Source organism: Elephas maximus, chromosome 16 (genome assembly GCF_024166365.1).
Source record: "Elephas maximus indicus isolate mEleMax1 chromosome 16, mEleMax1 primary haplotype, whole genome shotgun sequence".
NCBI classification, from domain to species: domain Eukaryota; kingdom Metazoa; phylum Chordata; class Mammalia; order Proboscidea; family Elephantidae; genus Elephas; species Elephas maximus.
In genome coordinates, this window is record NC_064834.1 from 18,931,208 (window position 1) to 18,958,622 (window position 27,415).

A 27,415-nucleotide genomic window follows, 5' to 3' on the forward strand; every position below is an offset into this window, starting at 1 on the left:
ATTGTCATTTTAACAAATTAACCTTGTTAAAATTTCTCAATTTTAATTTCAAATAGGGTAAATACATAACTCACATAAACAAAAGCTCTCTGGGGTCCTCAATAATATTAAGTGCAAAGGGGTCCTGAGATTAAGAAGTTTGAGAACTGCTGGCCTAGAACTGCAATGAAGTCCTGGAGGGCAGCTGTCTTTGGGAAGCCATGCACAAAGACAGCAACGTTGGTGGAACGGGCTTTGTGAACAGGGTGTAGGACTGCAAAGCAGCCAGTGAGATGTTCTGCTGATAACTAAAGACAAAGTCTATTTTTTAGAACATAAAGTTTTTTTTGTTTTTTTTTTTTAAAGTGTACTTTAGGTGAAAGTTCACAGCCCAAGCCAGTTTCCCACACAAAAACATATACACACTGCTACGACCCCAACCACCATCCTTACAATGTGACAGCACACTCCCTCCTCCACTCCGGATTTCCTGTGTCCATTCAACCAGCTCCTATCCCCTTCTGCCTCCTCATCTTGCCTCTGGAAAGAAGCTGCCCTTTTAATCTCATGTATCTACTTTAACTAACAAGTACACTCTTCACAAGTATCTTTTTATGTCTTATAGTCCAGGCTAATCTTTGTCTGAAGAGTTGACTTCAGGAATGGTTTTAGCTCTGGGTTACCAGAGAGTCCAGGTGCCATGTCTTCTGGGTTTCCTCTAGTCTCAGTCAGGCCATGAAGTCTGGTCTTTTTACTAGAATTTGAGTTCTGTACCCAACTGTTCTCCTGCTCCGTCAAGGACTCTCTGTTGTGTTCCCTGTCAGAGTGGTCACTGGTGGTAGCCAGGCACCATCTAGTTCTTCTGGTCTAAGGCTGATGGAGTCTCTGGTTTATGTGGCCCTTTTTGTCTCTTGTCCTTGTGTCTTTGGTGTTCTTCATTCTCCTTTGCTCCAGGTGGGTTGGGACCAATTGATGAAGACAAAGTCTTAAAATACGAAAAGTCACCACAGACAGTAAACAACAAATAACTGAGTATGTTGATGGCTATTAGGATAAAGACTGGCTTTAAAAATAGTGCTTGTTATACTTGAATTTTATCTTTTGAACTCAAGTTGAATAACACACAGTTGAGAAGAAAAAAAAACTACCAAGATTTAAGAGAGTATGTCTTACAGATCATATTTTCAGAGCTTAGCACAGTGCCTAACACACAGAAAGAGCTTAGTAGTTCATTAAATGAATGAATATATAAATGAAGTTATGAAGCTAAATAAGGCTGATAGCAAAATGGCTGTATCAAGTAAGTCTTACAACAGGGTGTTTGTTCTAGAATTAGTTTTCAAAGAAAGAGTTGAAGAAATGAGTAGGTGAAATGCAATGCTGTATCATTACCCCACAGAAACCTCCCTTCCCTCTCTGCCTCCTCTTGACCCTTTTTTCTTTCCTTATAAAGTTTGATTATAGGGTCTTATTAGTAATCAATTCACTTCAAGATTAACATTCTAAACTCAACACTATCTAAATAGAACTCTTCATTCTAATTCCATAAACCAAAAAATGAAACCCACTGCCGACTGACGAGTCAATCCTGACTCATATGACCCTTTAGGATTGCGCAGAACCGCCCTGTAGGTTTTTCAAGGAGCGGCAGGTAGATTCAAACTGCCGACCTTTTGATTAACACCTGACCTCTTAACCAGTGCGCCACCAGGGCTCCAACTCTACCTCGTCCATAAAATCGTCCTCCTCCCACAGACTTCCTCAGCATGATTCTTCTTTTCCCTTCATGCTGTACATTTAATCCTTTAGCATGTCCTGTAGTTCTACCTCCAATGCACATAGCAAATGTATCCACTTCTCCCCACCCCTACTCTCCCTCTCTAGCCAAAAACATTTTAATCTCTCACTTGGATTTATCAGAACCTAGCTCATCTCCCTGTTTCCCCACCTCCCCGACAACCTCTACAGTGTACTCTCCTTAGGAGCCAGAGTGGTTTCTTAAAAATGCCAATCAGATCATGCCACCCCCCTTCTTAAAATTCTCAATGTTCCCCACCGCACCTAGAATAAAATCCAAATTCCTTATCCTGATCTATAAAGCTCTCTCCATCTGGACTCCCTTCCCCTACCTCAGCCCACTCCCATCTGCTCCAGCTACACTGGCCTTTCCTACCTTCTAAAACATCAAACTCCTTCCTAAACTCATTCAGCTTGAGGGCCTAGAGTTTCCTGGAACACTCCACCCAAAGACTTGTGCTTGGCTGCCCTTTTTTCCATTTAGTTCCCAGCTCAATGTCATCTCCCACTTCTCTGACCACTATAGCTAAAGCAGCACCCTTTCTCATTAAATGTTTACCATACTACTGTTTTCCTTGTTAACAGCACTTATGTCTAGAAACTATCTTGCTCATTTCTTTACTTGAGCCATGGGAACAGGAACCTTGTTTTTCTTGTTCATCACTGTATCCTCTACGCTTAGAAAACTAGAACAGTGCCTGACCCATAGTGGACACTTAATAAATATTAAATATTGAATAAATTACACATTACTGACACTCAAAAAGATTTTTGTCCTAGCAAGCTGAGGACTATCAAGTATGTAAACATTACAGAATTTTAGAGCTGACCTAGTCCTAAACTTTCAGAAGCAAGTTAATAGGCAAGCCAACACTGAGTTATTTTCCCTACCAAATATAACCATCCTGATGTGTACACTGGATAAGGACTCCATGTCAACTATGTATTTCTTATGATGACTAACATATTATACATTAACAATGTTTAATTATGAAGTACAAAATCATTTTTCATTAGTGCTTACAGGTTTATAAATATACCAGGACCCTGGGATGAGAAACCACAGCCAATAATCATTTCTGGCACACAGTAGTAGCTCAATAAATATTTATTAAATGAAAAGACTTTAATATTTTCTAACAGTGCAATGTTATTGAAGAAATATTCTTCCCTGGCTTCACATAAGTTAATATCTTTGAAGCGTCAAAAAAATAAAACCTATTCTTTCAAGAAAACAAAAAAGAAAACAGAAGTTTTTATTAGTAGAACAAGTCAATTTATTATATTTCCAGCAAGGAATATAATTGAGATAAACTACTCTGCAACACACAAAATAAACATAACTTAGGTTTTATTATTTTCAAAAAGCAAAGATTTCTTTGGGAATTTAGGAAAGTAAGTATTTTGGAAAGAATAACTTCAGAAAGTTACTTTTTCAATTTTAATGTAGTAACAGGCTTGTCTACCAGGTACATTACCCAGCATTTTCCCCTGTAAACTAATCCATTGAGTACTAGCCAACAACATTAGAAACTGAAGCAGTAAAAGTTTATATTTAAATAGGAAACAAGCAATCTGAAACACCAATCACAGTCACTTCATCAAGGCAATTTACATAATTAAGTGTAGATTATTAATTACCTTTACGTTGATTAAGGTCCTAGCAAAGACTCAACTGGTCTGACTGTACCTCAGTTTGAACGCGCTCATCTAAGCTGTAGAGGTAAATGTGACGGGGAATGAGGCCGGTTTGATAAGGGAAAGAAGCGCTTCAATATTGCACATTTCCTTTCTTTAAAAACACAGATTACGTCAGGGCCATCTTGGTTCTGAATCTCTCCATTTTTGTTGGAAGGAGGCTCACCATCTCTTTACTAAGCTCTAGCTCAACTTCTATTTCCTGGGCAGCCTCAGGGTGCCTTTCACAGTAATCAACAATGAATTTGTAATGTTCCAATGATGTTGCCAAATTTTCTAGCTCTTTCTTGGGATCGGCAGTGATGATTTTGCCATAGAGACGGGCAACTCGAAACTTAGCTAGCATGGCAGGGCGAAGAACATCTTCCCCTATATGCTCAGGAAACACTTTATTTGGGTCTCTCAGGGAGTCTAAGAAGAGCTGGTAGTACTTCAGTGCTGACTTATTAAGATTATTAATTTTTTTTACGATGTGTGAATCAGGATCCCTTAACTTGTCCGCAATGGCAACCTTTAAATCCATCATATCATAGTAAGTATGTGCAATTTCAAACTGAATCTGTCTGTTGACCAACAGATAGTACTGTGGATTCAGGTCTACAATTAGGGGCTCTAGCATGGCTATTCTACGTTTATGCATCTTGCATCGTCTCTCCAGGTCAGTTTCAAAGAATGCCAGCACCTTAAACAGAGCACTGTGGTCCTGGACAATTTCAATATGGTCGGTGACATAACCATCAATCTGAAAGAACTCTTTTGCCTCAAAGACATAGTGCTGACCCAGTAAGAAAAGTTCTCTGGCTTCTTCAAAATCTAAAGGTCTCAGATACCTCACTTTCTCTTCCACTGCGGAGATGGCGTCACACAGTTCACCATTTCCAAACTGCACAGCTTTTTTCCTAACACTTTCTTCCTCGTCTAGTTCTTTTTTCCTTAAAGCTCTAAGCTCAGATTGTTTATCAAGATCAAGCTCTCCTATGTTGTCCTGAAAGAAAAAGAAAAAAATTATGGTTTAGTAGGACACTGATCTCCTGCTGGCAAATAATATAAAGCAAGCTTGAAAATAAAGAAAAGAAAGAAAACCCTCTTACTACTTCCCAACCTGGTTTAAAAAAATCAAACTCAATGCCGTCAAGTTGATTCTGATTCACAGCGACCCTACAGAACAGAGTAGAACTGTCCCATATGGTTTCCAAGCACTGGCTGGGAGATTTGAACTGCTGACCTTCTGATTAGCAGCTGAGCTCTTAACCACTGTGCCACCAGTTATAATCTTAAAACATGTTTTAAAACTTCTTACAATTATATTTTTAAAAGGAGGGAAAGTCCTTAAATAAATAAAATGTAAGATAAACTGCTTACGTATTAATCCTCTTTGGAAACTCACACTCACTCACAGTTACTCCTTCAATAAGACAAGTGTATATGGAAGTACTCTGAGAACTGCAAAACATTATCTACATGTAATACTTCATTATTAGCATGTATTCTTTAACATTATAGTAAGAGTGCAATCTTCATCCTAAAAATATTTCACAGGGATGCCACTAAGACTACTAACATGACATTTACGCTATGATAGGTTATTCAGTGCCATACACTACAGAGAAATGCTCTAGGTCTCTTAAAGTCACTAGTGTGGCAAGAGCTACATTTACCATCATTGGTAAGGTTATCAACCCCCTGAGGGGAGGGGCAAAAAAAGAGAGCTGAGATGGTTAAAAAATAGAGTAAGCGCACCTCCCCCTTTCGGGCCAATAAAATTAAACACCAGATCCCTTGACAGTCAGCCCCAAGGCCCTTTTTCCTTCAGCTGACACTGTCTCTCTAGACTTGCACTGTTCAAAATAGTAGCCACCAGCATGCTTGGCTACTGAAGTGTGGGGATTCTAAACAGGTGTGTGCTGTATGTAAAATACACACCCAATTTCAAAGACTTCGTACAAAAAAAATATGAAATGTCTCACTAATAACTTACTGATTACATGTAGAAATGATAATATTTTGGAGATCTTAGGTTAAATACAATGTATAATTAAAATGAATTTCACCTGTTTGTTTTTACCTTTTCTAATGTCTTTTTAATGTGGCCACTAGAAAATGGTCAATTACAGCTGTGGTGGCATTCTCTCTCTATTGGGCAGCACTGCTCTAGACAAGTGATTCCATGCACGCCCATGGCTGCAACGGCTATCCACGGGAAGATGCCTCACAAATCTACAGCTACGGCCCAAGCCCCTCCTCAAGCCCCAGAGCCAAACGGTAACTCCTCTCAGGAGACGCAAAGACACCTCATCCTCAACGTGTCCAAGATGGAACTCCTAGTCTTCTTCAGCAAATCGGCAACTATTCCCGTGGTATTTCAGTGAAGGACAGCCCCATCTATCTGGACAGTCAGCAGTTTAAGAGTTACTGACATGTGATTTCCTCTCCCCTCTTACGCCATATCTCCAACCCATCACCAAGTCCTTTGTGTTGTACTTTCTAAATACCTCTTGAATCCATTCTTTTTCTCTATCTTCCCTGCCACCATCCTAGACCAAGATACCTTCACATCTCATCTGGACTGTTCCAGCTGTCTTCTAACTAATCTCTCTCATCAAATCTTGCCTTCCTTCAATTCATTCTCCATTCTGCTGCCTAAGTGATCTTTCTAAAACCCTTCAAGGCTTCCAACTGCTCTTGGGATAGAGACAACAATCCCTTAAAGACCTCCTTGGTCTAGCCCCTTTCTAACTCTACCTCTATCTTATATCACATTTCCTCTTGCTCTGCTCCAGCCTCTCTGGCCTTTGTTCTCTCTCTTATAATACCATACTCTCTCATGTCAGAGAGCCTTTAAACGTGCTGCTTTTGTTCCTTGGAATGGTGCTTCTCTTCTTCAGTCTCAGTAACTCCTACTCACCCCAGATCTTGCTTTAAATGTTACTTCCTCCTAGTATGCCTTTTCAAGGAGCCCTGCTGGTGCAACGGTTAAGCACTTGGCTGCTAATCGAAAAGTCGGCGGTTCAAACCCAGCCGCTCGAGAAAAAAGACCTGACAATTTGCTCCCATAAAGATTTCAGCTTAGGCAACTCCATGGGGCAGCTCTACTCTGTGAGTTGGAATCGACTCAATGGCACACAACGACAACAACAACATTATGCCTTCTCATACCATGTGTCTCTCCTTTGTGGAATTTACCAAAGTTGTATTTTTACACGAGGTTAAAGATCAGCTCTATTTTTGTTCATCATTGTATCCCTTCCACCTTGTACGATGACAGGCATAGAGTTGGCATTCTGATAAATACATAATTAAACAAAATTGTGTGTTTTTAGGCTTGAATTTAACCAGCCCTTTTAGTCAAACACATAATCAAAGGATGAAGTTAAGGTAACAAAAAGTCAGAAGAAGGAAAATCTGGGTAGTTTAATAGCATGGCAACTCCTTAAGTTTAAACTCAGTAGGTGATAAGTTCTAGTGCCCAGGCTGGAAAACATCAACTAAATGAAGCATAAGAGTTAAACTATAGGGTATTTTGTTTGACACAATTACCTCAAATATGGGTCGTAAGTCTCTAACTCTTGTTTACTTGTTTGCTTCCTGGGCTGCTTGTTTATTTACATTGGTTTCTATCATCAGCCTACTTTTGTGATTCAGTAGTCCCTGCAACCCTCCTTCATAGCCCTCCCTGTCCAATCAAAAGGAAGCCGACAGCTCTCCCCAGCTCCAACTTCTCTAACACATAAAACTCTAGTCCCTTTCCTATTTTGCCTCATCTTTACCTCCTACTACTAAATCCTCTCATCTTTTCAAGACTTATCCTTCTAGAGTTTTGAAGTTTGTCTGTTTAGTAGCATCACAAAGTTCTATTATTATTTATTATTAAAAATGATTATATCTTAATGCATGCAAATAGAAAAAGAAAGCACAATACCTCCTTCAGGAAACAGTCTTCTATGTATCTACACATAGCATACTGCATCCAAATGGTTTATTTTATTTTTCACTTTAGGGGTTAGAAACTAGGATTCAGTATGGATTAGTAACAATAATGATGACAGTGATGATAACATTTATTGAGGACTAATTTGTCTAAGGCACTTTTTTGAGCCCTTCATATATATTAATTTAACCCTCATAACAACACTGTTAAATAGGTATTATTATTATCTCCATCTTACTTGTGAGTAAACTGAGGCACAGAAAGAGTAAGTAAATTGCCATGAATACACAGCTACAAAGTGACAGGGCTGGATTCATACCTAAGCAGTCTGTTTCTAGAGCCCATGCTCTTAACTGCTGTCAGTACTGCTTCTCTACTTGAGCTATTACGTGAGCTATTTCTAAGAAGTCTATCCTTTAAGATTTTATCAAGTTCTTGCTATATGTAAGATAAGCTGCAAAGCAGATAAAAACAAGTAAGAGATATTTCAAGCCTTCTCCATAAAGATTTACAGCCTTGGAAACCCTATGGGGCAGTTCTACTCTGTCCTACAGGGTGCTATGAGTTGGAATTGACTAGCTAGCAAAGGGTTTGGTTTGGGTTTTAGTTACTTACAGTCTAAAAAGAGGCAAAGGAATAAGATAAGAATATGAATATGGATAATACAAAGCAGAGTTTAAATGACTTAGGAAGGGGCAAAAAGTTCTCTGGAGTTTAAAAGGAAGAGACAATATATCTTCGAGGGATAAAGCATTATTCATTCAATAATTATTTACTGAGTACCCTTTATGCCTGGAGATGATATAATATGATATGGATCCCACTTTTAAGAAGCTTATATTCTAGTCAAGGAATGCCTTCAAGGAGAAGGTGGTATTTGAGATAGGCCTTGAATGATGAGTAAATTTTAAAAAGTAGAGGTGGAGAAGACAAATATTTATGAGAGCATTCTGAATGCCATGTATAAGAAGCACTCAGTGAGCCCAGTGAGCATGCTGCCCATTTTAAGCTTCTACTTACATCCTGTTCACTTGAGAAAGAAAAAGGCAACTTTGACGGCATTACCTGCATGGCAAGCTGGGCGTTCTGCATGAGAGTCAAACAGTATTTGATCCAGCATCTTGCTATCTCCCCTTTTCTTTGATGATAAAGCTCTGGTACATCTCCTTCACCTTCAGTAGCTAAAAGTACACATTTGAGTTGTCTCATGTGGTCACAATTGTAATTTTCATTGTGTACTCCACTCTTTTTTTTCTCTTTTTTTTACTGTGGTCAAATGTACACACCAAAACACCCACCAACACAAGAACTTCCACCTTACAATTCAATGACAGATGACATTGTTCACGTTGTGCCACCAGTACTGCTATCCCTGTTCCAAAATATTCTACCACCTTAACATAAACTCGATGCCCCCCAAAAACAAAAACTGCATTCTTTTTTAAATTTCTTTTTCCTGGCTATAAATTTAACAGATCCTCATTGAAGCAGGGGAAACAAAACTCACCCCAAATCTGCCACCCAGAGAGGCACTCACTGCTATTATTTTTGCAGATTTCCTTCTAGTTTTTTCCTATGTATTTTCTGTAGGTAAAAGTTAAAGTCACAATGTATATTCAATTTTAAATCTTGCTTTTTCCTTATGTATTTTACCACTGACATTTTACCCATTATCATTAATAATTCTTCAAAATCATTTTTAAGTATAGCATCATATGCAATTAAATAGATGTTTGATGCTTCATTTAACCATTCTTCTAATACCAGGCATTTGTTTTCCAATTCTTCACTATTACAAACAATTCTAAAAATGAAGATCTCTGTGCATAAATCTTTCTGGATGTTGGGTTATTTCCTTAAGACAGATTCCTAGAAGAGGAATTTACTGGGTCAAAGAGGACACAATTATAAACTTTCGTGACACACACTGCCACATTATTTTCAACAAACACTCCAACCAACAATGTATGATGGTTTTTGATGAAAGCATTTTGAAAACACTGGACATCGTCATTTTTTTTTTCCAGCTTTCTGCTTTAAAGAGCAAAACCAAAATGGATCTCAATGGAGTCTTAATTTTTGTTAATATTTTTTGACTAAATGCCTTTTAGACTTGGGAAAAAAACATTTAACTTGACAATGTACATTCCTCTGACTCTTTATAGCTTCTGTATCCTACAAATCCACAATTAGAGCTTCCACCTGCATAGAAAATGTGATGTTTCAAAATCTAAAGCCTCTTATGTTGGAGACTGCTCAACAGTGAGTGATAGGCTCAAACAGGGAAAGAAAATTGTGAACTTATTACAAACCCCAGTTGATGTGAAATAACTGGCCTGTATTCTTTACAAATGTCTAAGTGATGAAAGAGAAAAAAAAGACCTGGAACTGCTCAGATTAAGAAGACTAAAGAGATGTGACAACAAAATGCAATACACAATCTTGGACAATAATGCCATACTGGAAAAAAATTGCTATAAAGGACATTGTAGGGACACTGGTGAAACAGAAATATGCACTACAGATAAAAGAACTGTTTCAAGGTTATACTTCCTAAAGTTCTAAATTTGATAACAATGCTATGATTGTGTAAGAAAATATTCTAGTTCTTAGGAAATGCCTTTTGAAGTATCGAGGGGCAAAGAGGCCTGATGTATCCAACCTTCTTTCAAATGGTTCAGAAAGAAAAATGAAATGTGATTGCAAATGAGGCAAATATTAAAAAATGGTGAAAGCAGAAGAGCATATGGTAGTTCTTCGTTCTGTTCTTACAACTTTTCTAAAGTTCAAAATTATTTCAAAATAAAATTTTTAAAAAAGCTATATAAACTTGATATATATAAACTTACTGTCTTCTGTGGCTGGGATCTTTCCAGTTTGACCAAAAATGACGTTAGCAGCTGATAAACAGTGCCTGGCCTCCATAAAGCATAGCTGTTGGGGAAATAAACAAGAGTGAATGAGACTATCGACTGCTTTATCTGTAATTAATACTTGCATAAACAGTCATTTAGTATGGGAAAAACTATAAAATCGGGTAAAAAAATGACTACTAAGGAGACCCTGTAGAGTTGCTGAACATTAACAGTGTACAAAAGACATGTTATGGTATTATCTGGTTAAAAGCCATCTCAAAGTTAAAATAACAATGCCCCATTCTCTTAACAACAGTCCAAACTGGCTGAAAGACAAATGTCGATTCAAAGTTAGCTCTCCTCATGTAATCGGTAAGCATAACCCTTTGCCACTGAGTTGACACTGCGACTCATAGTGACCCTATAGGACAGAAGAGAACTGTGGAACAGGGTTTCCAAAGCTATAATCCTCACAGAAGCAGACTACCGTATCTTTCTTCCATGGAGCGTCTAGTGGTTTCGAACCACCGACTTTTTGGTTAGCAGCCAAGCGCTTAACTACTACCCCACCAGGGCTTCTTATCAGTAAGTATACGGCAGTGGTTATCACCCTAGATTCAAACTGCCTCAGGTGGCCCTTTAGGTACAGTCGAAATAGCCGAAGTTTCACGCATGATACATTCTTAGACCATTTACATTCTGTCAGAGGATTTGAAGATTTAATTTTTTTCAAGTTTAGAGACTGCCTTTATAGCCGATAGGAAGAGATTCTGGACTTGTAAAATCTTTGCAATTTACATACAGTGAGCTTCCTATCAAGTTCTGAAGTCAGAAGATCTTCTCTGGTGAACTTTAATGGCATTGCTTTACCAACACACCTGGAGACTTCAAAATTCACATCTGGGCATGAAGATTTTCTCAGACACTTAGAGAGGATCTCCTTATGCATAGAAACACTTTGCATCTGTCATGTAAACTCACAGGGCCACCAGAAGAAGTACAAAGTTAAAGTCCAACTTTTGGTTGGAAGCCACCCTCATTAAACAGAATACTTCATTTTAGTAATATCTGATTTTTCTAAGAAGACGTTAAATGGTTGGCTATGATTTTACACCTCAGCGTGAAATATATCTATCTATTATGGCAAATTCAGAAGGCATCCTGAGAATAGCCAGCTGAGTACCCAGCAGCATCTACAGGTCAAAATGGTGGCGTTAAACCTCCAAAGTCGGAAGTGAGTTACAGTTCACATAAGGAAACCTTAATTGTCTGTCCCTCTACAATCCCTACTCATCATTATCACGTCAGCTTTTCAAAGCTTGGTTCCCTCTGAGCAATCACTGACAGCACAGTGCTTTGTGCCCTCTACGTGGCTGGTAAACGCGAGACTTTACAATCTGACAGGTAAAGACTCACTAAGTATCATTTATGATAATGAGACAAATGATAATTGAATTAAAAAAATCATAGTTCAAACCCCTCTTTTTGCAATGTAACTTAGCAGTTGTAACAAATACCTATAAAACATTTGGGTAAAAAATAAAAATACAGGGTTGGCGAAGGTGTTCATGAAAATTGCTGCATTCTCCATATAAGTAATGCTTAACAACTTTAAATTTTTAATCACACTTTAATATTTAGATATCTTAGTACTATCAATATCTGTGCAGTTTTAAGTGTTAACTCAAATCACAATGAATAAGGAGTTTTCAAGTTGCTAGACAGAATAAACAAGGGGCCTCTGAGGGTTTTTAAAAGGTGCCACAAGCAGAGGCGCTGGCTAACACTCTGTGATGACAACCACGATGAGATGGGTTCATGAGAGTAGATTTAACTGAATGCTCTGATGTACGCAGTGTGTTACTTACACTCTTGATCTTAAACCAAAGTCCTAGACGTGATGCTGTAGTTACTACAGCCCTTTCTCTCCTGCTAATAGCTTTCCTGAATAAATTCTGTGGGACAATACTTTAAACATAGGGTGCATTTACAGAAGCTGCACTGAGAAAAAGCTTAGAAAGGCTACAGGCCCCAACCAAGATAAGGCAGCAGACAACCAGAGAGATGAAAGGAGTAACTCTGATAGGCAAAGAATTACCAACATTTCAGAAAGCCTTCTGAATTAGAAACACGAATAAAAGTAATTTTTATTGCCAGCATCTGGCTGGAAATGATGGCTTAAAGGGCCTTTTAACATTAGAAACTCGTATGGAATAAATGGGTCAATTAAGAGTATTACCAGCATGATTCTGAGCAATTCTGATAAATAACTAAGAAGTTCAAAATTTGTCCCTGTGTAACAGTCCAGAAGTATGCCATAAAGCCCCTAAATTGGAACTGAATAGAAGTACTTCCAACATAGAAAAATTAATATAGAGCATTCTGAAAAATAACTGAAATGTACCATGTGCTTTTATCAAAGCCCACATTTAACAGCCAACTTCCTTAGACAAATTCTCGGTTACCAGATTAACACTGCATAAAGATAAAGTTATATCTACAACAAGATAAAAGCTACGATTTAAGGCAACATCTCACTAAAATGATTTGAGATCGTGTGTCTATGTCAGAAAATAACTGGTTTTAGGAAAAATGAAATTTTACGGGCTATCAACATGTAAGACAATGATAAAACTCAGGACTTTATGATTCAAAAGGACTGATGTCAACAAAAAGCAACCAGGTTTTCATACACTGACAAATTGGACTGCATTTTTCTGTCCAGTTTTATATCATTAAATATAAGCAATTTGTTTTTAAAAAGATGACATTTTCAAAGTAGTATTGGTTCTATTTAAATATTCACTATGAGTACTTGGTTAGATAACTACTTTGAGGAGCTTACCTTATTGATGTAAAATTGTGACAAGGTAGCAGCATTAATGGCCCACTCTACAGGCTGGTAGGCGTTGTGCTCAAGCTGGAGTTTTAGGGTACTGTGGCAATAATGAGCAGCCTTCTCAAATTTTTCCATATGCTGGTAGACTTGAGCCAGGTAATATAAGATATGAGTATAAACCTTCTCAAATCTGTGAAGAAAAAGAATTAATATCTGCATAATAGTTTACAACTTATAAGGAACTTTCATATATATACTTCTCTCAATTGGTCCTTCCACCAACCCTTTGAGTTCGGTATGGCTGTTATATCTACTTACAGATAAGGAAAGTGAGCCTCAGATTTGAAAAAGGTCACATAGCTATGGCAAATGGAGATTTTAATCCACGTCAGAATCCAAATCCCGTACCCTTTTTAAGTACCTCAAAGCAGAAAACTTTGTGCTTTTTAAAATAATCACCCTCTCTACACTAGGTGGAAATCCTTGTAAAGGCTTACTTCTGTACTTACTCACCTTTTTGATCTCTCTTGTTCAGTAAATTTCTCTTCTTCAGGAAGAAAATGCTCACAAGGATCAAGAGGAGGACTCCCAATCTACAATTGAAGAACAAAAGCGTTTTAAAATTTTAAACTGTAAACACCAAGCGCCCTCATCTGGGGGAAAAACGAAAATCAACTTTTAAAGCCCAACACTCTTCATTTTTTACTAGTTAACTTTAATGTCACGCAAGAAGTAAATTTCCTAATCATAAAATCTAAAAGAAACAAAAGGAGACTTCCTACAAGTTCACCTGACAAATTTAAACTGCTATTGCAGTTTGCTGCAAATACATAAAAAAAACTATCCAATGGCTTTAATTAGAGATGTACAATTCTTTAAGTATTGTTAAATCTTAACTTTGGTAAAAAGAGCTCTAATAAGTGTAACAAAGAGGAAAAATGCACACATCTTTAAAGCAATATTGTCCTAAGCTGACCACGAATGAAAATCAAAGTTTTTAATATTTATTCTAATATATTTTTCTCAAGGGAATAAAAAAACCTACAGATTACCTCCTTTCAGTTCAGGGACGTTCAAACCAGTGATTCCACTGTTGATGAACTGATCCCATCTTAAGTCTTCCAAGAGGGCAGAACTGCTTAACTTCTGCATCATTCTACTTCTATGGGGATAGTCCCATCTTCAAGCCTGCTCCTGCTTTAAAGCAAATTCACTAAACTCCAAGTAGCAGCAATGCTTTCTATAAAATATGTGGTCTTCCATTCTGCATACAAACACTAAAAGCATCACGGAGTCAGCTTCCAGAATTGACAGAAAGTAAAAACCACAAACACAGGAAGCCAGGCCCAAGGCAAACACAATAGATAATTCTTCAGAGACCACATTTCCGAAGGCTGTTTAATATTCTTACCCCTGCCTAGAGGAGGAGGATTAGCAATGTACATTTTACTTATTATTATACTTCACTTTATGACTACCACACTGTCAAATCAGCCTCATCTCGAAACTAAAACAGAAATATAATTAAGTGTAGTTTTGCAATGTGTGTTGTTTCCATAAATAAAAAAATGTTTACAGTTGTAATCAATGTGTACGTATCTGTTGTATACATTTTCCATGTATTGATGGTGCAAATATTTACCACTTTAATGATTACATCATATTCTCCTTTATTAGTATGGAAACCCTCATGGCATAGTGGTTAAGAGTTCAGTTGCTAACCAGAAGGTCAGCAGTTTGAATCCACCAGGCGCTCCTTGGAAACCCTATGGGGCAGCTCTATTCTGTCCTATAGAGTCGCTATGAGTCGGAATCGACTCAATGGCAGTGGGTTTGGTTTTTTTTATTAGTGTACCATACTTTACTAACCATTCTCCAGTTATTGGACATGCATACTTTCAGTGACATGTCTGTATTATAGAGATGGCTGAGTTACCCCAGCTTACACATGAGGAGTGGGTGGCACAGAGAATGTGAGTTCCCCCAAGTCGAGCAGTTAGTTATGACTACAAGTGAAGCTAGAATCGTAGGTCTCTTATCTTCATGTTGTGATTTTTTTCCTTTGTTTAGGTCTCTCCTTTACCTAGAACTATATTATCTATAAACACAAAAAACCATCAATGCAATTCAACACCTCCAACTAAACACTATTTTATATTTTTAACTGAAATTCTCCATCAAATTCACAGTGTAATACTGTTGTATTGTTCTTTATGTTGGCTGGGATGGACAAAGTATAATACCATTTGTAATTTCAAGAACTAGGTATGGTTCTAGATGCTCGGGATACAGTAGTAAATAGAGCAGTAAAAAACATTCTTGTCATCAGGGAGCTTACATTCTAGTAGTGGAGATGGGTAATAAACAAAATAAATCGCTAAAATACACAATATGTTAGATAGCGGTAAGTGCTAAAGTGAAAATAAGGCTGGAAAAGCGATAGGAGGTGTTGGGGAAGGGTGGAGAAGTCAGTGCACTGGATGCAGACATTTGAGTCAAGACCTGAAGGAAATGATGGAGTGAGCCATGTAGATTCTAAGTAGGAGAAACAGTAAGTGCAAAGGCCCTGAGTTAGGAGCTTGTCTGGTGTGTTCTAAGAATAGCAAGGAGGCCAGTATAGCTAGAGCAGAGTGGGAGAGCGGAGAATAGTAGAACGTGAAATAACAGAAGTAATGGCAGCCAGATCAGCTAGGAACTTGTAGGTCTTCAAAAGGTCTTTGGAGCCTACTCAGAACGTAGGAAGCCAGTAGATGATTTTCAAGAAAGGAGTGACGTGATGTGATTTACTTCTGAACAGAGTTGAGAACAGACTGAAGGGGGCATGGGAGCAGGAAGACCAGCTGAGAGACTACCGTAATATTTAGGCAAGAGACGATGGTGGGGATGTGAATCAGGATAATAGCAGCAGTCTGAGTCTGGATACAATTTGAAGGTAGAACCAACATGATTTACTGATATATTAGACAGTGCAGGGAAAAGAGAATTCTCCAAGGCTTCTAGCCTCAGAAACTGGAAGAAAGAAGTTCTGTTTACAACACGAAAAACTGAAGACAAGAGGAATTATCAAAGCTCAGTTTTGGACAGTTGTTTCAGAGACACCTACTCCATAAAAAGTGAAAATGTCAAGTCAGCAATCGGACAGATGAGTCTGAGATGAGTTATTTGCAGACAGATGGTATTTACAACAACAGAATGAACGTTTATGAAAGACGAGAGGTCCCAGGACTGAACTCTGGGTGCTCCAGTATTCAGAGGTTGGGGAAGTAAGGGGGAAACACCAAAGACTGATGAGACAGAAAACTAGACAAGCGTGGGATCCTGGAAGCCAAGTAAAAAAAAAAAGGTGTCTGACGGAAGAAAGACTGATCGATTGCATCAAATGGTACTGAGAGATTGTCATGGATTGAATTGTGTTCCCCAAAAATATATGTCAGCTTAGCTGGGTCCTGAGTCCCAGTATTGTGTGACTGTCCACCATTTTATGTGACTTCCCTATGTGTTGTAAATCCTATCACTTCGATGTAATAAGATGGATTAGCAGCAGTTATATTGATAAGGTCTGCAGGATTAGATAGTGTCTTAAGCCAATCTCTTTTGAGATATAAAAGAGAGAAGTGAGCAGAGAGACATGGGAACCTCATACCACCAAGAAAGCAGTGCCGGGAGCAGAGTACATCCTTTGGACCTGAGGTTCCTACGCCGAGATGCTCCCAGATCAAGGGAAGACTGATGGCATCACAAGGACCTTCCTCCAGAGCCGACAGAGAGAGCCTTTCCCTGGAGCTGGCGCCCTGAATACTGGACTGTGAGAAAATAAACTTCTCTTTGTTAAAGCCGTCCATTTGTGGTATTTTTACTACAGCAGCACTAGATGACTAAGACAGAGGTCAAATACAATGACAGCGAAGAATGTACCACTGATTTGTTGTTGTTAGCAGCCACCGAATCAGCCCCAACTCACGGTAACCCCATGTTGAAAGTCATATGGTTTTCATTGGCTGACTTTTCTTCCTAGTCAGTCTTAGTCTGGAAGCTCCACTGAAGCGTGTTCTGCATCATAGCAACACGCAAGCCCCCACTGACAGAAGGGTGGTAGCTGCACAGGAGGTGCACTGGCCGGGAATCACATCTGGTTATCCTGTATGTAAGGCGAGAACTCTACCACCGAACCACCACTGTCCCCAGGCCCAACCACCCCGAGAGGCCTCCACTGAGATGTACCCCCTGGCTCACAAATGAATTTAGCAACATAAAAGTCACAGGTGAACTTGACAAAGCACTGATTTGGAGAAATCTCGAAATATCTCTGGTTATTTAATGGAGTGCCACAAAGAGCCTCAAAACAAAATTCACTAAAATCCATTTTAATTTTAGAAAAGATTGCCAACTGATACTAGGTAAAAGTTTATTAAGGGAACAGATTGTTACCACAGTAGTTTGTCAGACCTGTGTCTCCCGACACCTAAAGTGAGTGTTTTCAATCTAGGCTCCTCAGAGCCCTGGGAGTTCCTACAACAACTCTTTTGATCAGAGTTATTCCGCCCACAGCAGAGGGGGTGGAAGGGATGCATAGTGGATTGGGCTCAACGTCTTTCTGACCTATTTAACCAGAGTAGCTCACTACGTTTTTTTACATACTGAGTTTCAGAAGGGTTTCATAGGTAAAAAATCATGGAAAAACCAATGCCTGTAGTATCTAGACTAGCGGTATCATCATCACTTGGGATCTTGTTAAAAATGTAAATTCTCAGGCCCTACTCCAAAACTAATGAATCAGAGCCTGAGACTGAGGCCCAGCAGTCTTCCAGGGGATTCTGATACATGCAAAAGCTTGAGAACCACTACCTCCAAGATTTCAAGTTTTGTTCAGGTAATTCTTGTTTGCTTTCTTTTAAGCACTGCTGTTCTCAGTGGAAACCAAAATGGAATCTGTAGATTATAAATCCAAACAGCAGTATTTTAGGATAACATCAGTATTTCCTATATGATTCTATCTGGACTCAGGTTGCCATTAGACCCTATCCAAAATTGTTTTTAAAAGCCCCAAAGTCTTTAATATACAATAATTTTAGCTATTAGTTGACCTCCTAGACAGCTCTGTAGAGTAGAACCTGGTCTTCCTGAGTTGAAGGGGAGAATTCTATCACCAAACCACCAACTCTTCAGTGTAGAGTTACACTAATATTATGAATTAAAAATTCTTACCTTCAATTCTTGACCTGTTCTAATCAAAACTTAAATTTATCTGACATGCAACATACCTCTTTCATATACTGATTATATAGAGCTTCTGATGATTCTAGGTAAGCTTGTGCAGTTTCAATTTCTTCTCTTTCAGACCACAAGATACCTAGGTTGTTCTGGAAAATAAAGGAGAAACAAATAATGATAATATAAGCCTTCCAATTAAAGCAACTTTCATGGTTTCAAAATAATATTTACTGACCAAATAATACTGAAGTGTGATTATTAATAATGAATTGATCATTCAAAATAATACTGTCTTTATGTAGTATTGTAGGCAGCTGCTAAGATGGCCCAGTGACCCCTGCCTCCTGGTATTCATGCCCTTGTGTAATCCCTTCCCCCCTTAGTATGAGCTGGATTTAATTAGTGCAAAGTGACTAAACACAAGTTGTATTTCAATAGTCTAGCAATGAACAATCCAAAAAGGAAAATTAAGAAAACAATTTAGAAAAGGAAATTAAGAAAACAATTCCATTTACAATAGCATCAAAAAGAATAAAATACTTACGAATAAATTTAACTAAGGAAACGAGGTGTAAGACTTAAACATTGACAACCATAAAGAATTGCTGATAGAAATTGAAGAACACCTAAATAAAGCAAAAGGAAGAAATGCTGAAGTAAAAAAACTGAACAGAAGATTTCAAAGGGCAGCTTGAGAAGACAAAGTATCATAATGAAATGTGCAAAGACCTGGAGTTAGAAAACCAAAGGGAAGAACGTGCAGAGCATTTCTCGAGCTGAAAGAACTGAGGAAAAAATTCAACCCTCAAGTTGCAATATTGAAGGATTCCATGGGCAAAATACTGAATGATGCAGGAAGCTTCAAAAGAAGACGGATGGAATAGAGTCACTGCACTCCCCGCCCCCCAAAAAAGCTGGTTGACTTTCAATCATTTCAGGAGGTAGCATATGATCAAGAACCTATGGTACTGAAGGAAGAGCTTCAAGCTGCACTGAAGGCACTGGTGAAAAACAAGGCTCCCGGAATTGACGGAATACCAATTGAGATGTTTCAACAAATGGATGCAACACTGTAGGCACTCACTCATCTATGCCAAGAAATTTGGAAGACAGCTACCTGGACAACCAACTGGAAGAGATCCGTATTTGTGCCCATTCCAAAGAAAGATAATCCAACAGGATGCAGAAATTATCGAACTATATTATCACACACAAGTAAAATTTTGCTAAAGATAATTCAAAAACGGTTGTGTCAGTACATCTGACAAGGAACTGCCAGAAATTCAAGCCGGATTCAGAAGATGTAGAACAAGGGATATCACTACTGATGTTAGATGGATCTTGGCTTAAAGCAAAGGATATCAGAAAGATATTTACCTGTGTTTTATTGATTATGCAAAGGCAACTGACTGTGTGGACCATAATAAATTATGGATAACATTGTAAAGAATGGGAATTCCAGAACACTTCATTGTGCTTATGAGAAACCTGTACACAGACCAAGAGGCAGTTGTTCAAACAAAGCAAGGGGCTACTGCATGGTTAATAAATCAAAGAAAGTGGGTGTCAGGGTTGTATCCTTTCACCATACTTATTCAACCTGTATGCTGAGCAAATAAACCAAGAAGCTGAACTATATGAAGAAGAACATGGCATCAGGATTGGAAGAAGACTCATTAACAACCTGCAATATGCAGGTGATACAACCTTGCTTGCTGAAAGTGAAGAGGACTCGAAGCACTTACTGATGAAGATCAAAGACTACAGCCTTCAGTATGGATTACACCTCAACATAAAGCAAACAAAAATTCTCACAGCTAGACCAATAAGCAATATCATGAAAAATGGAGAAAATACTGAAGTTGTCAAGGGTTTCATTTTACTTGGATCCACAATCAACGCCCATGGAAGAAGCAGTCAAGAAATCAAAAGATGTACTGCATTGGGTAAATGTGCTGCAAAAAACGTACAAAGTGTTAAAAAGCAAAAATGTCATTTGAGGACTAATGTGTACCTGACTCAAGCCATGGTACTTTCAACTGCCTCATATGCATGAGAAAGCTGGACAATGAATAAGGAAGATCGAAGAACTGACACCTTTGAATTAAGGTGTTGGTGAAGAATATTGCCTATACCAAGGACTGCTGGAAGAATGAACAAATCCGTCTTGGAAGAAGGTCAGCCAGAATGCTCCTAGAAGCAAAGATGAGACTTCGTCTCACGTACTTTAGACACGTTATCAGGAGAGACTAGTCCCTGGAGGAGGACATCATGCTAGGTAAAACAGAGGGTCGGTGAAAAAGAGGAAGACCCTCAACAAGATGGACTGACACAGTGACTGCAAAGATAGGCTCAAGCATTGCAACGATTGTGAGGATGGCACAGGATTGGGCAGTGTTTCATTCTGTTGTTCATAGGGTCACTATGAGTTGGAACTGACTCAACAGTACCAACAACAACTAAATAAATGGAAAGACATCTCCATGTTCATGGACCAGATGACAATATTGTTAAGATGACAATACTCAAGGTGATATAAAGATTCAACGCCACCCCTATGAAAATCCCAACAGCATTTTTTGCAAAAATGGAAAAACCGATCCTAAAATTCATGTGGAATTTCAAGGGACCCAGAACAGTCAAAACAATTTTGAAAAAGAAGAACAAAGTAGGGGACTCAAACTTCCTGATTTCAAGATGTACCACAAACATATAGAATCAAAACAGTGTGGTACTGGCACAAGAACAGACATATAAACCAATTGAACAGAATTAACAGCCCAGAAATAAACCTTCAAATCTATTCTCAATTGATTTTTTAAAAAATTGTACATTAGACGAAGGTTTACAGAACAAACTAGCTTCTCATTAAACAATTAGTACACATATTGTTTTGTGACATTGGTTGTCAACCCCAGGACGTCAATGCTTTCCCCTTCTCGACTTCGGGTTCCCTATTACCAGCTTTCCTGTCCCCTCCTGCCTTTTGTCCTTGCCCCTGGGCTGGTGTTTCCATTTAATTTAGTTCTGTTTTATGGGCCTGTCTAATCTTTGGCTAAAGAGTAAACCTTAAGTGTGACTTCATTACTGACCTAAAAGAATGCCCAGGGGCCATACTCATGGGGTTTCTCCAGTCTCTGTCAGACCAGTATGTCTGGCCTTTTTTGTGTGTTTGTGAGTTAGAATTTTGTTCTACATTTTTCTCCAGCTCTGTCCAGGACAACTCTATTGTGATCCCTGTCAGAGCAGTCGGTGGTGGTAGCTGGACACCATCTAGTTGTGCTGGACTCAGTCTGGTGGAGGCTGCTGTAGTTGTGGTCTATTAGCCATCTGGACTAATCTTTCCCTTGTGTCTTTGGTTTTCTTCATTCTCCCTTGCTCCAGACAGGGTGTACACTCAGTCGATTTCTGACAAGGGTACCAAGACCATTCAACAGGGAAAGAAGAGTCTCTTCAACAAACAATGCCAGAAAAGTGAAATATCCACAGGTAATAGAATGAAGTTGGACCCTTACCTCACACCTTATACAAAAATTAACTCAAAATGGATCAAAGGCCTAAATTCAAGAGCTAAAACAATAGTATCTCTTAGAGGAAAACACTGGGCCAAATCTTCATGACCTTTTGATTTGGCAACGGTTTCTTAAATATGACACCAAAAGCACAGGGAAAAAAAGAAAAAATAGATAAACTGAACTTCATTAAAATGAAAAACTTTTTTGTCTCTAAAAACATTATTAAGAGAGTGAAAAGATAACCCACAGAATGGGAGAAAATATTTGCAACCATATATCTGATAATGGTTTAATGCTCAGAAAAGATGCTCAATATCATCAGCAAATGACAGCATCAAATCAAAGAATCACACTCATTAGCATGACTTAAAAAAATAAAAAAGAAATGTTGGTGAGGATATGGAGAAACTGGAACCTTTGCCCATTGCTGGTGGGAATGCAAAATGGTGCAGCCATTGTGGAAAACAGTTTGCTGGTTCCTGAAAAAGTTAAACATAGGATCTCATCTCTAAAATCTGTAAGATACTCCAACACCTCAACAACAAAAGGACAAACAATCCATTTAAATAATGGGCAAAGATTATGAAAAGACACTTCACCAAAGAAGAAATTCAGGCGGCTAACAGACACCTGAGGAAATGCTCAACATCATTAACCATTAGAGAAATGTAAATGAAAACTACAATGAGATACCATCTCACCCCGACATTAATGGCATAAATGAGAAAATAACAAGTGTTGGAGAGGTTGTGGGGAGATTGGAACTCTTATGCACTGATAGTAGGAATGTAAAATGGTGCAACAACTAACAACTATGGAAAACGATATGGCACTTCCTTAAAAAGCTAGAAATGGAAATACCATACAATCCATCAATCCCACTCCTAGGAATATGTTCCAGAGAAATAAGAGCCATCACATGAATAGACATAAGCAGACCCATGTTCACTGCAGCATTTTTTCCAATAGCAAAAAGATGGAAACAACCTAAGTGCCCACCAACAGATGAATGGATAAACAAATTATGATATACACATACGCTACACAATAAAGAACAACGATGAATCAGTGAAACATCTCACAACATAGATGAATCTGTAGGGCATTGTGCTGAATGAAATAAGTCAAGCACAAAAGAAAAAATACTTCATGAGACCACTATGTGTAAACTCAGAAAAAGTTTACATACAGAAAGAAACAATTTTTGACGGTTATGTGGGAAGGGAGAGAAGGGGAGGGGAGGTAAAACCATGAACTAGACAATAGATAAGCGGTAACTTTGGTGACAGGTAAGACAGTACACAATACTGGGGAAGTCAGCACAACTTGACCAAGGCAAAGTCATAGAAGCTTCATAGACACATCTGAACCCCCTGAGGGATCGAATTATTGGGCTGAGGGTTGTGGGGACCATGGTCTCGTGGACATCTAGCTCAATGGGCATAACATAGTTCATAAAGAAAATATTCTACATCCTGCTTTGATGACTAGCGTCTAGGGTCTTTTTTTTTTTTTTTTTTTCTTGTGCTTTAAGTGCAAGTTTACAAATCAAGTCAGTCTCTCATATAAAAATTTACATACACCTTGCTATATACTCTAGTTGCTCTCCCCCTAATGAGACAGCACACTCCTTCTCTCCACCCTCTATTTCCATGTCCATTCAGCCAGCTTCTGTCCCCATCTGCCTTCTCATCTCCCCTCCAGACAGGAGCTGCCCACATAGTCTCGTATGTCTACTTGAGCCAAGAAGCTCACTCCTCACCAGTATCATTTTCTATTTTATAGTCTAGTCCAATCCCTGTCTGAAGAGTTAGCTTTGGGAATGGTTCCCGTCTTGGGCTGACAGAAGGTCTGGGGACCATGACCTCCAGGGTCCTTCTAGTCTTAGTCAGACCGTCAAGTCTGGTCTTTTTATGAGAATTTGAGGTCTGCATCCCACTGCTCTGCTGCTCCCTCAGGGGTTCTCTGTTGTGCTGCCTGTCAGGGCAGTCATTGGGTATAGCTGGGCACCATCTAGTTCTTCTGGTCTCAGGCTGATGTAACCTCTGATTTATGTAGCCCTTTCTGTCTCCTGGGCTCATAATTACCTTGTGCCTTTGGTGTTCTTCATTCTTCTTTGCTCCAGGTGGGTTGAGACCAATTGATGCATCTTAGATGGCCGCCTGCTAGTGTTTATGAGTGTCTGGGGTCTTAAAAGCTTTCAAGCAGCCATCTAAAATACGTCTATTGGTCCCATCCCATACGGAGCAAAGGAGAATGAAGAAAATCAAAGATGCAAGGAGAATAGTAGTCCAAAGGCCTAATGGACCACATGAACCACAGCCTCCACCAGCCTGAGCCCAGAAAAACTAGATGGTGCCCAGCTACCACCATCAATTGCTCTGACAGGGATAACAATAGTGGGTCCCAGACAGAGTGGGTGAAACACACACACACACACACACACACACACACACACACACAAAACCAGAGTTACTGGTCTGACAGAGACTGGAAGAACCAACCTGCACTATGGCCTCCAGATACCCTACTAACTCAGAACTGAAGCCATTCTCAAAGTTCACTTTCAGCCAAAGATTTGGCAGACCTATAAAACAAACAATAACACACATGAGGAATGTGCTTCTTAGTTCAATCAAGTACACAAGACTAAATGGGCAACGCCTGCCCTTTAAAAGCAAAGACAAGAAGGCAGGTAGGGACAGGAAAACCGGAGGAATGGACACCAGGAACCCAGGGTGGAAAAGGAAAGAGGGAGAGTGCTGACATAATGTGGGCATTGCAATCAATATTACAAAACAGTTTGTACATAAATATTCGAATGAAAAACTAATTTGCGCTGTAAACTTTCATCCAAAGCACAATTAAAAAGAAACTTATACAGAAAAATAAATAAATAAGTTTTGGAGCAACAGTAAGGAAAAGCCCAAGTAAGCTCCGTCCCCCTCTTCCCTTCAGCCACTGCTCAGGTGTGATGCCTGCCCATGTCATTAAAAAACAAACAAACCTTAATTAACACAGCCTTTTGTTTTTCTTCGCAATCAGATTTTTTTTCTTTCTTCCTTTCACAAGGGAAGCTGGTCTTTCATATTAAGTTGAATAATGTCATAAATTAGACAAACAGTATGTGCAAAGACGAAGAGAAACAGTGCATCTTACCTAAAGAAGTGCCTGGAAAAGGCTGAAAAAGCATGCTAGAATTGCTGTATTTTGATTGTTTAGACTTAGGTGTTGGCATTATTTCTTGGAGAAAAAAAAAGGGACTTATAACATTTGCCTTTGGCCTTTGCAAGGCAAGCGTGTTAAGCCCCCACATCCCTTGCCTCTCGCCGACGGGGACCGGCCTGCATCCGTGCCGGGGTCCCCGGCTCTGCCCCGCAGCCGGCCAGCCAGGCCTCGCTCTCACCTGCGCCTGGACGTAGAGCGAGATGCAATCGTGCGAAAGCCGGTACTTGCGCAGCAGCCTCAGGCATTTCACCAGATGCTCCTCTCCAGCCGACGGCTCCTCCGTGTCGATGTGGTTCACCCCGAGGTGGAACTCAATGACCGCCCGCCTCACCGCCCGCTGGGCCACGGGCCCCTCGGCCTCCACCGCTTCAGCCGGCAGCCCCAGGGAGCTGTCCCCCGCTTCCAGGGCGTCGTCAGCCTGAGGCCGCTCATCCTCCTCCTCCGGCGCGGGGCCGAGCAGAGCCTTGACCTCTTCCAGCAGCGCTCGGGCGCTGTATTTGGACTTGTACGGCTCCTTCTCCGGGTTTTTATGCAATTCCACCCGCGACAGGGCCAGCGCGGCTTGGAATTTCTCACCGATCTCGGCCCAAGGAACGTTCGCCATCGCTGCCTCTACGGCTTGGGTTTCATCAGTGATTGCAGTCGGGAATCCCGCCTTCCTTCTGTTTTACGACACTTGGTTTACGACATTCGGCGGCTGGACCCCTGCGGAACGCTAACCAATGACGTCCTCCTAGGGAACTGCAACACGCTCGCCAGTGACCAATGGGAAGGAGCAGTGGTCACCACGGCACCCGTTGTCAGGAAAGTGAAGCTGTCAATGGGGGCGTCCCCGCCTTCAGCCCCGCCCGCTGCAGTGGTACGTTCATCTTTTGCTTCTTCCGGAGGGGATAATAATTTCTATAAAAATATGTTTAACGTCTACTTTCTTTACGGGAACATTTCAGAATATTGTTTACACAGCTAATTCATTCTACTTGCGCTGACTGACACAATTCGAAAGGCGAAAACTTTTTGACATCGGTGTATAGCCCAACCCATCGCTGGGTGAAAAAAAAAATTTTTTTTAAAGGCTCTGAAATGTAATAGGGATTTCCGAGTATACTACTAATAATGTATAATATTATTAATATATAGCCTCTTACCTGAGTGAAAGCCATGAATGTAAAAAGCATTCAGTGATAAATACTTTCACTTCAACCCTGAAATACAAGTCGAAGGGATGGCATTCGACTTCCCAGGGTAACCCAAGAGTTAAACTACACAGCTGTGACAGCCGCCTCAGCTTTGTAGCCACAGGGTTTCTTTTGGGGCAGATATGGAAACTTTCAGGTAATTTATGCAGTGCTTAAACTCGGAATTTGAAAGCTCGAGCTCATTCTTTTCTTTCCCCACTTTGTCCAGTGCAATTAGGAGCAACCAGCTATACTTGTTAGTTTGACACTTGCCTCTTGTAAGTATTTGATTAGGAGCGTCCAGTGGTGTGGGGAAGACTGAGAGGAGCAGGTTTGGGGAGAAGATCAGGAGCTCAGTTTTAGATCTTTCTAAAAGGCAAACCTGAACACATCAATCTCCTGCTGAAAATCCTTCCGTGATTCTCCATTACTCTCAAGATAAAGTTCAAGATTACTTGCAAGAAGCTTCTGGCTTCTGCTTACCTCTCCATTTTCTCATCTTGACACTCCTCACTTGGACTGTGCTGCAGCCAGACTGTTTCCATCACACTATAATGTGGTTTTCTCTTTCCTTGTCTGTACCCTCCAATAGACTGCAAACCCTGTAAAAGGAGCTTTGGTCCATCTCATTCACCGTCCCATCGCCAGTACCTAGTCCTAGACATATAGAAGGTACTCAATATATATCTGCTGATAAATATGAAAGTGTTGACATATGGTTAATACTAATTACTATGAGCCAGGTAATGTTCAATCATCTAACCCTCAGAACAACTCTGGGAAATACTATTATTATTCCCATATTGCGGGTTAAGAATTGAGGACCAGAGAGATTAATAATTTACCAAAGGTTGCATTCAATAAGTAAGCAGTCTTTTTTCCCAGAGCCCACAATTTTAATCATTATGTTATATATACTTGTAGTAGGAGCTCAATAAATAGAACATCAAGACACATGGTGCTGACTCTTAAGAATCTAACTGGAAGAACACAGAATACCCAGATGAAAATTAAAACAGAAGAGATTTTTTTTCCTTTAAATTTTTATTTTATTTTGTTGTTGTTGATAATATACACAGCAAAACATACACCAATCCAACAGTTTCTGTTTGTACAATTTAGCGACATTGATTACATTGAGTTGTGCAACCATTCTCACCCACTTTTTCTGGGTTGTTCCTCCCTCACAA

The 27,415-nt window shown here is 39.5% G+C and overlaps 1 protein-coding gene across 2 annotated transcripts; it reads right to left on the minus strand.

Moving 5' to 3' along the window:
• Positions 1-3,063: 3,063 nt before the first annotated feature.
• Positions 3,064-25,710, minus strand: KIFBP (kinesin family binding protein). 2 transcript variants are annotated; one of them, XM_049855560.1, is made up of 8 exons: positions 25,229-25,386; positions 24,327-24,409; positions 18,358-18,456; positions 13,610-13,689; positions 13,103-13,286; positions 10,252-10,336; positions 8,468-8,583; positions 3,064-4,459 (listed from the first exon to the last, which is right to left on the minus strand). In XM_049855560.1, exons 1-8 carry the CDS (start codon positions 25,293-25,295, stop codon positions 3,584-3,586), a joined length of 1,590 nt encoding a protein of 529 aa, XP_049711517.1. In that variant the 5' UTR covers positions 25,296-25,386; the 3' UTR covers positions 3,064-3,583. The 2 variants fall into 2 exon arrangements, with proteins under 2 accessions (XP_049711517.1, XP_049711516.1); XM_049855559.1 differs by lacking the exon at positions 24,327-24,409 and having other exon boundaries at positions 3,068-4,459; positions 25,229-25,710.
• Positions 25,711-27,415: the final 1,705 nt, after the last annotated feature.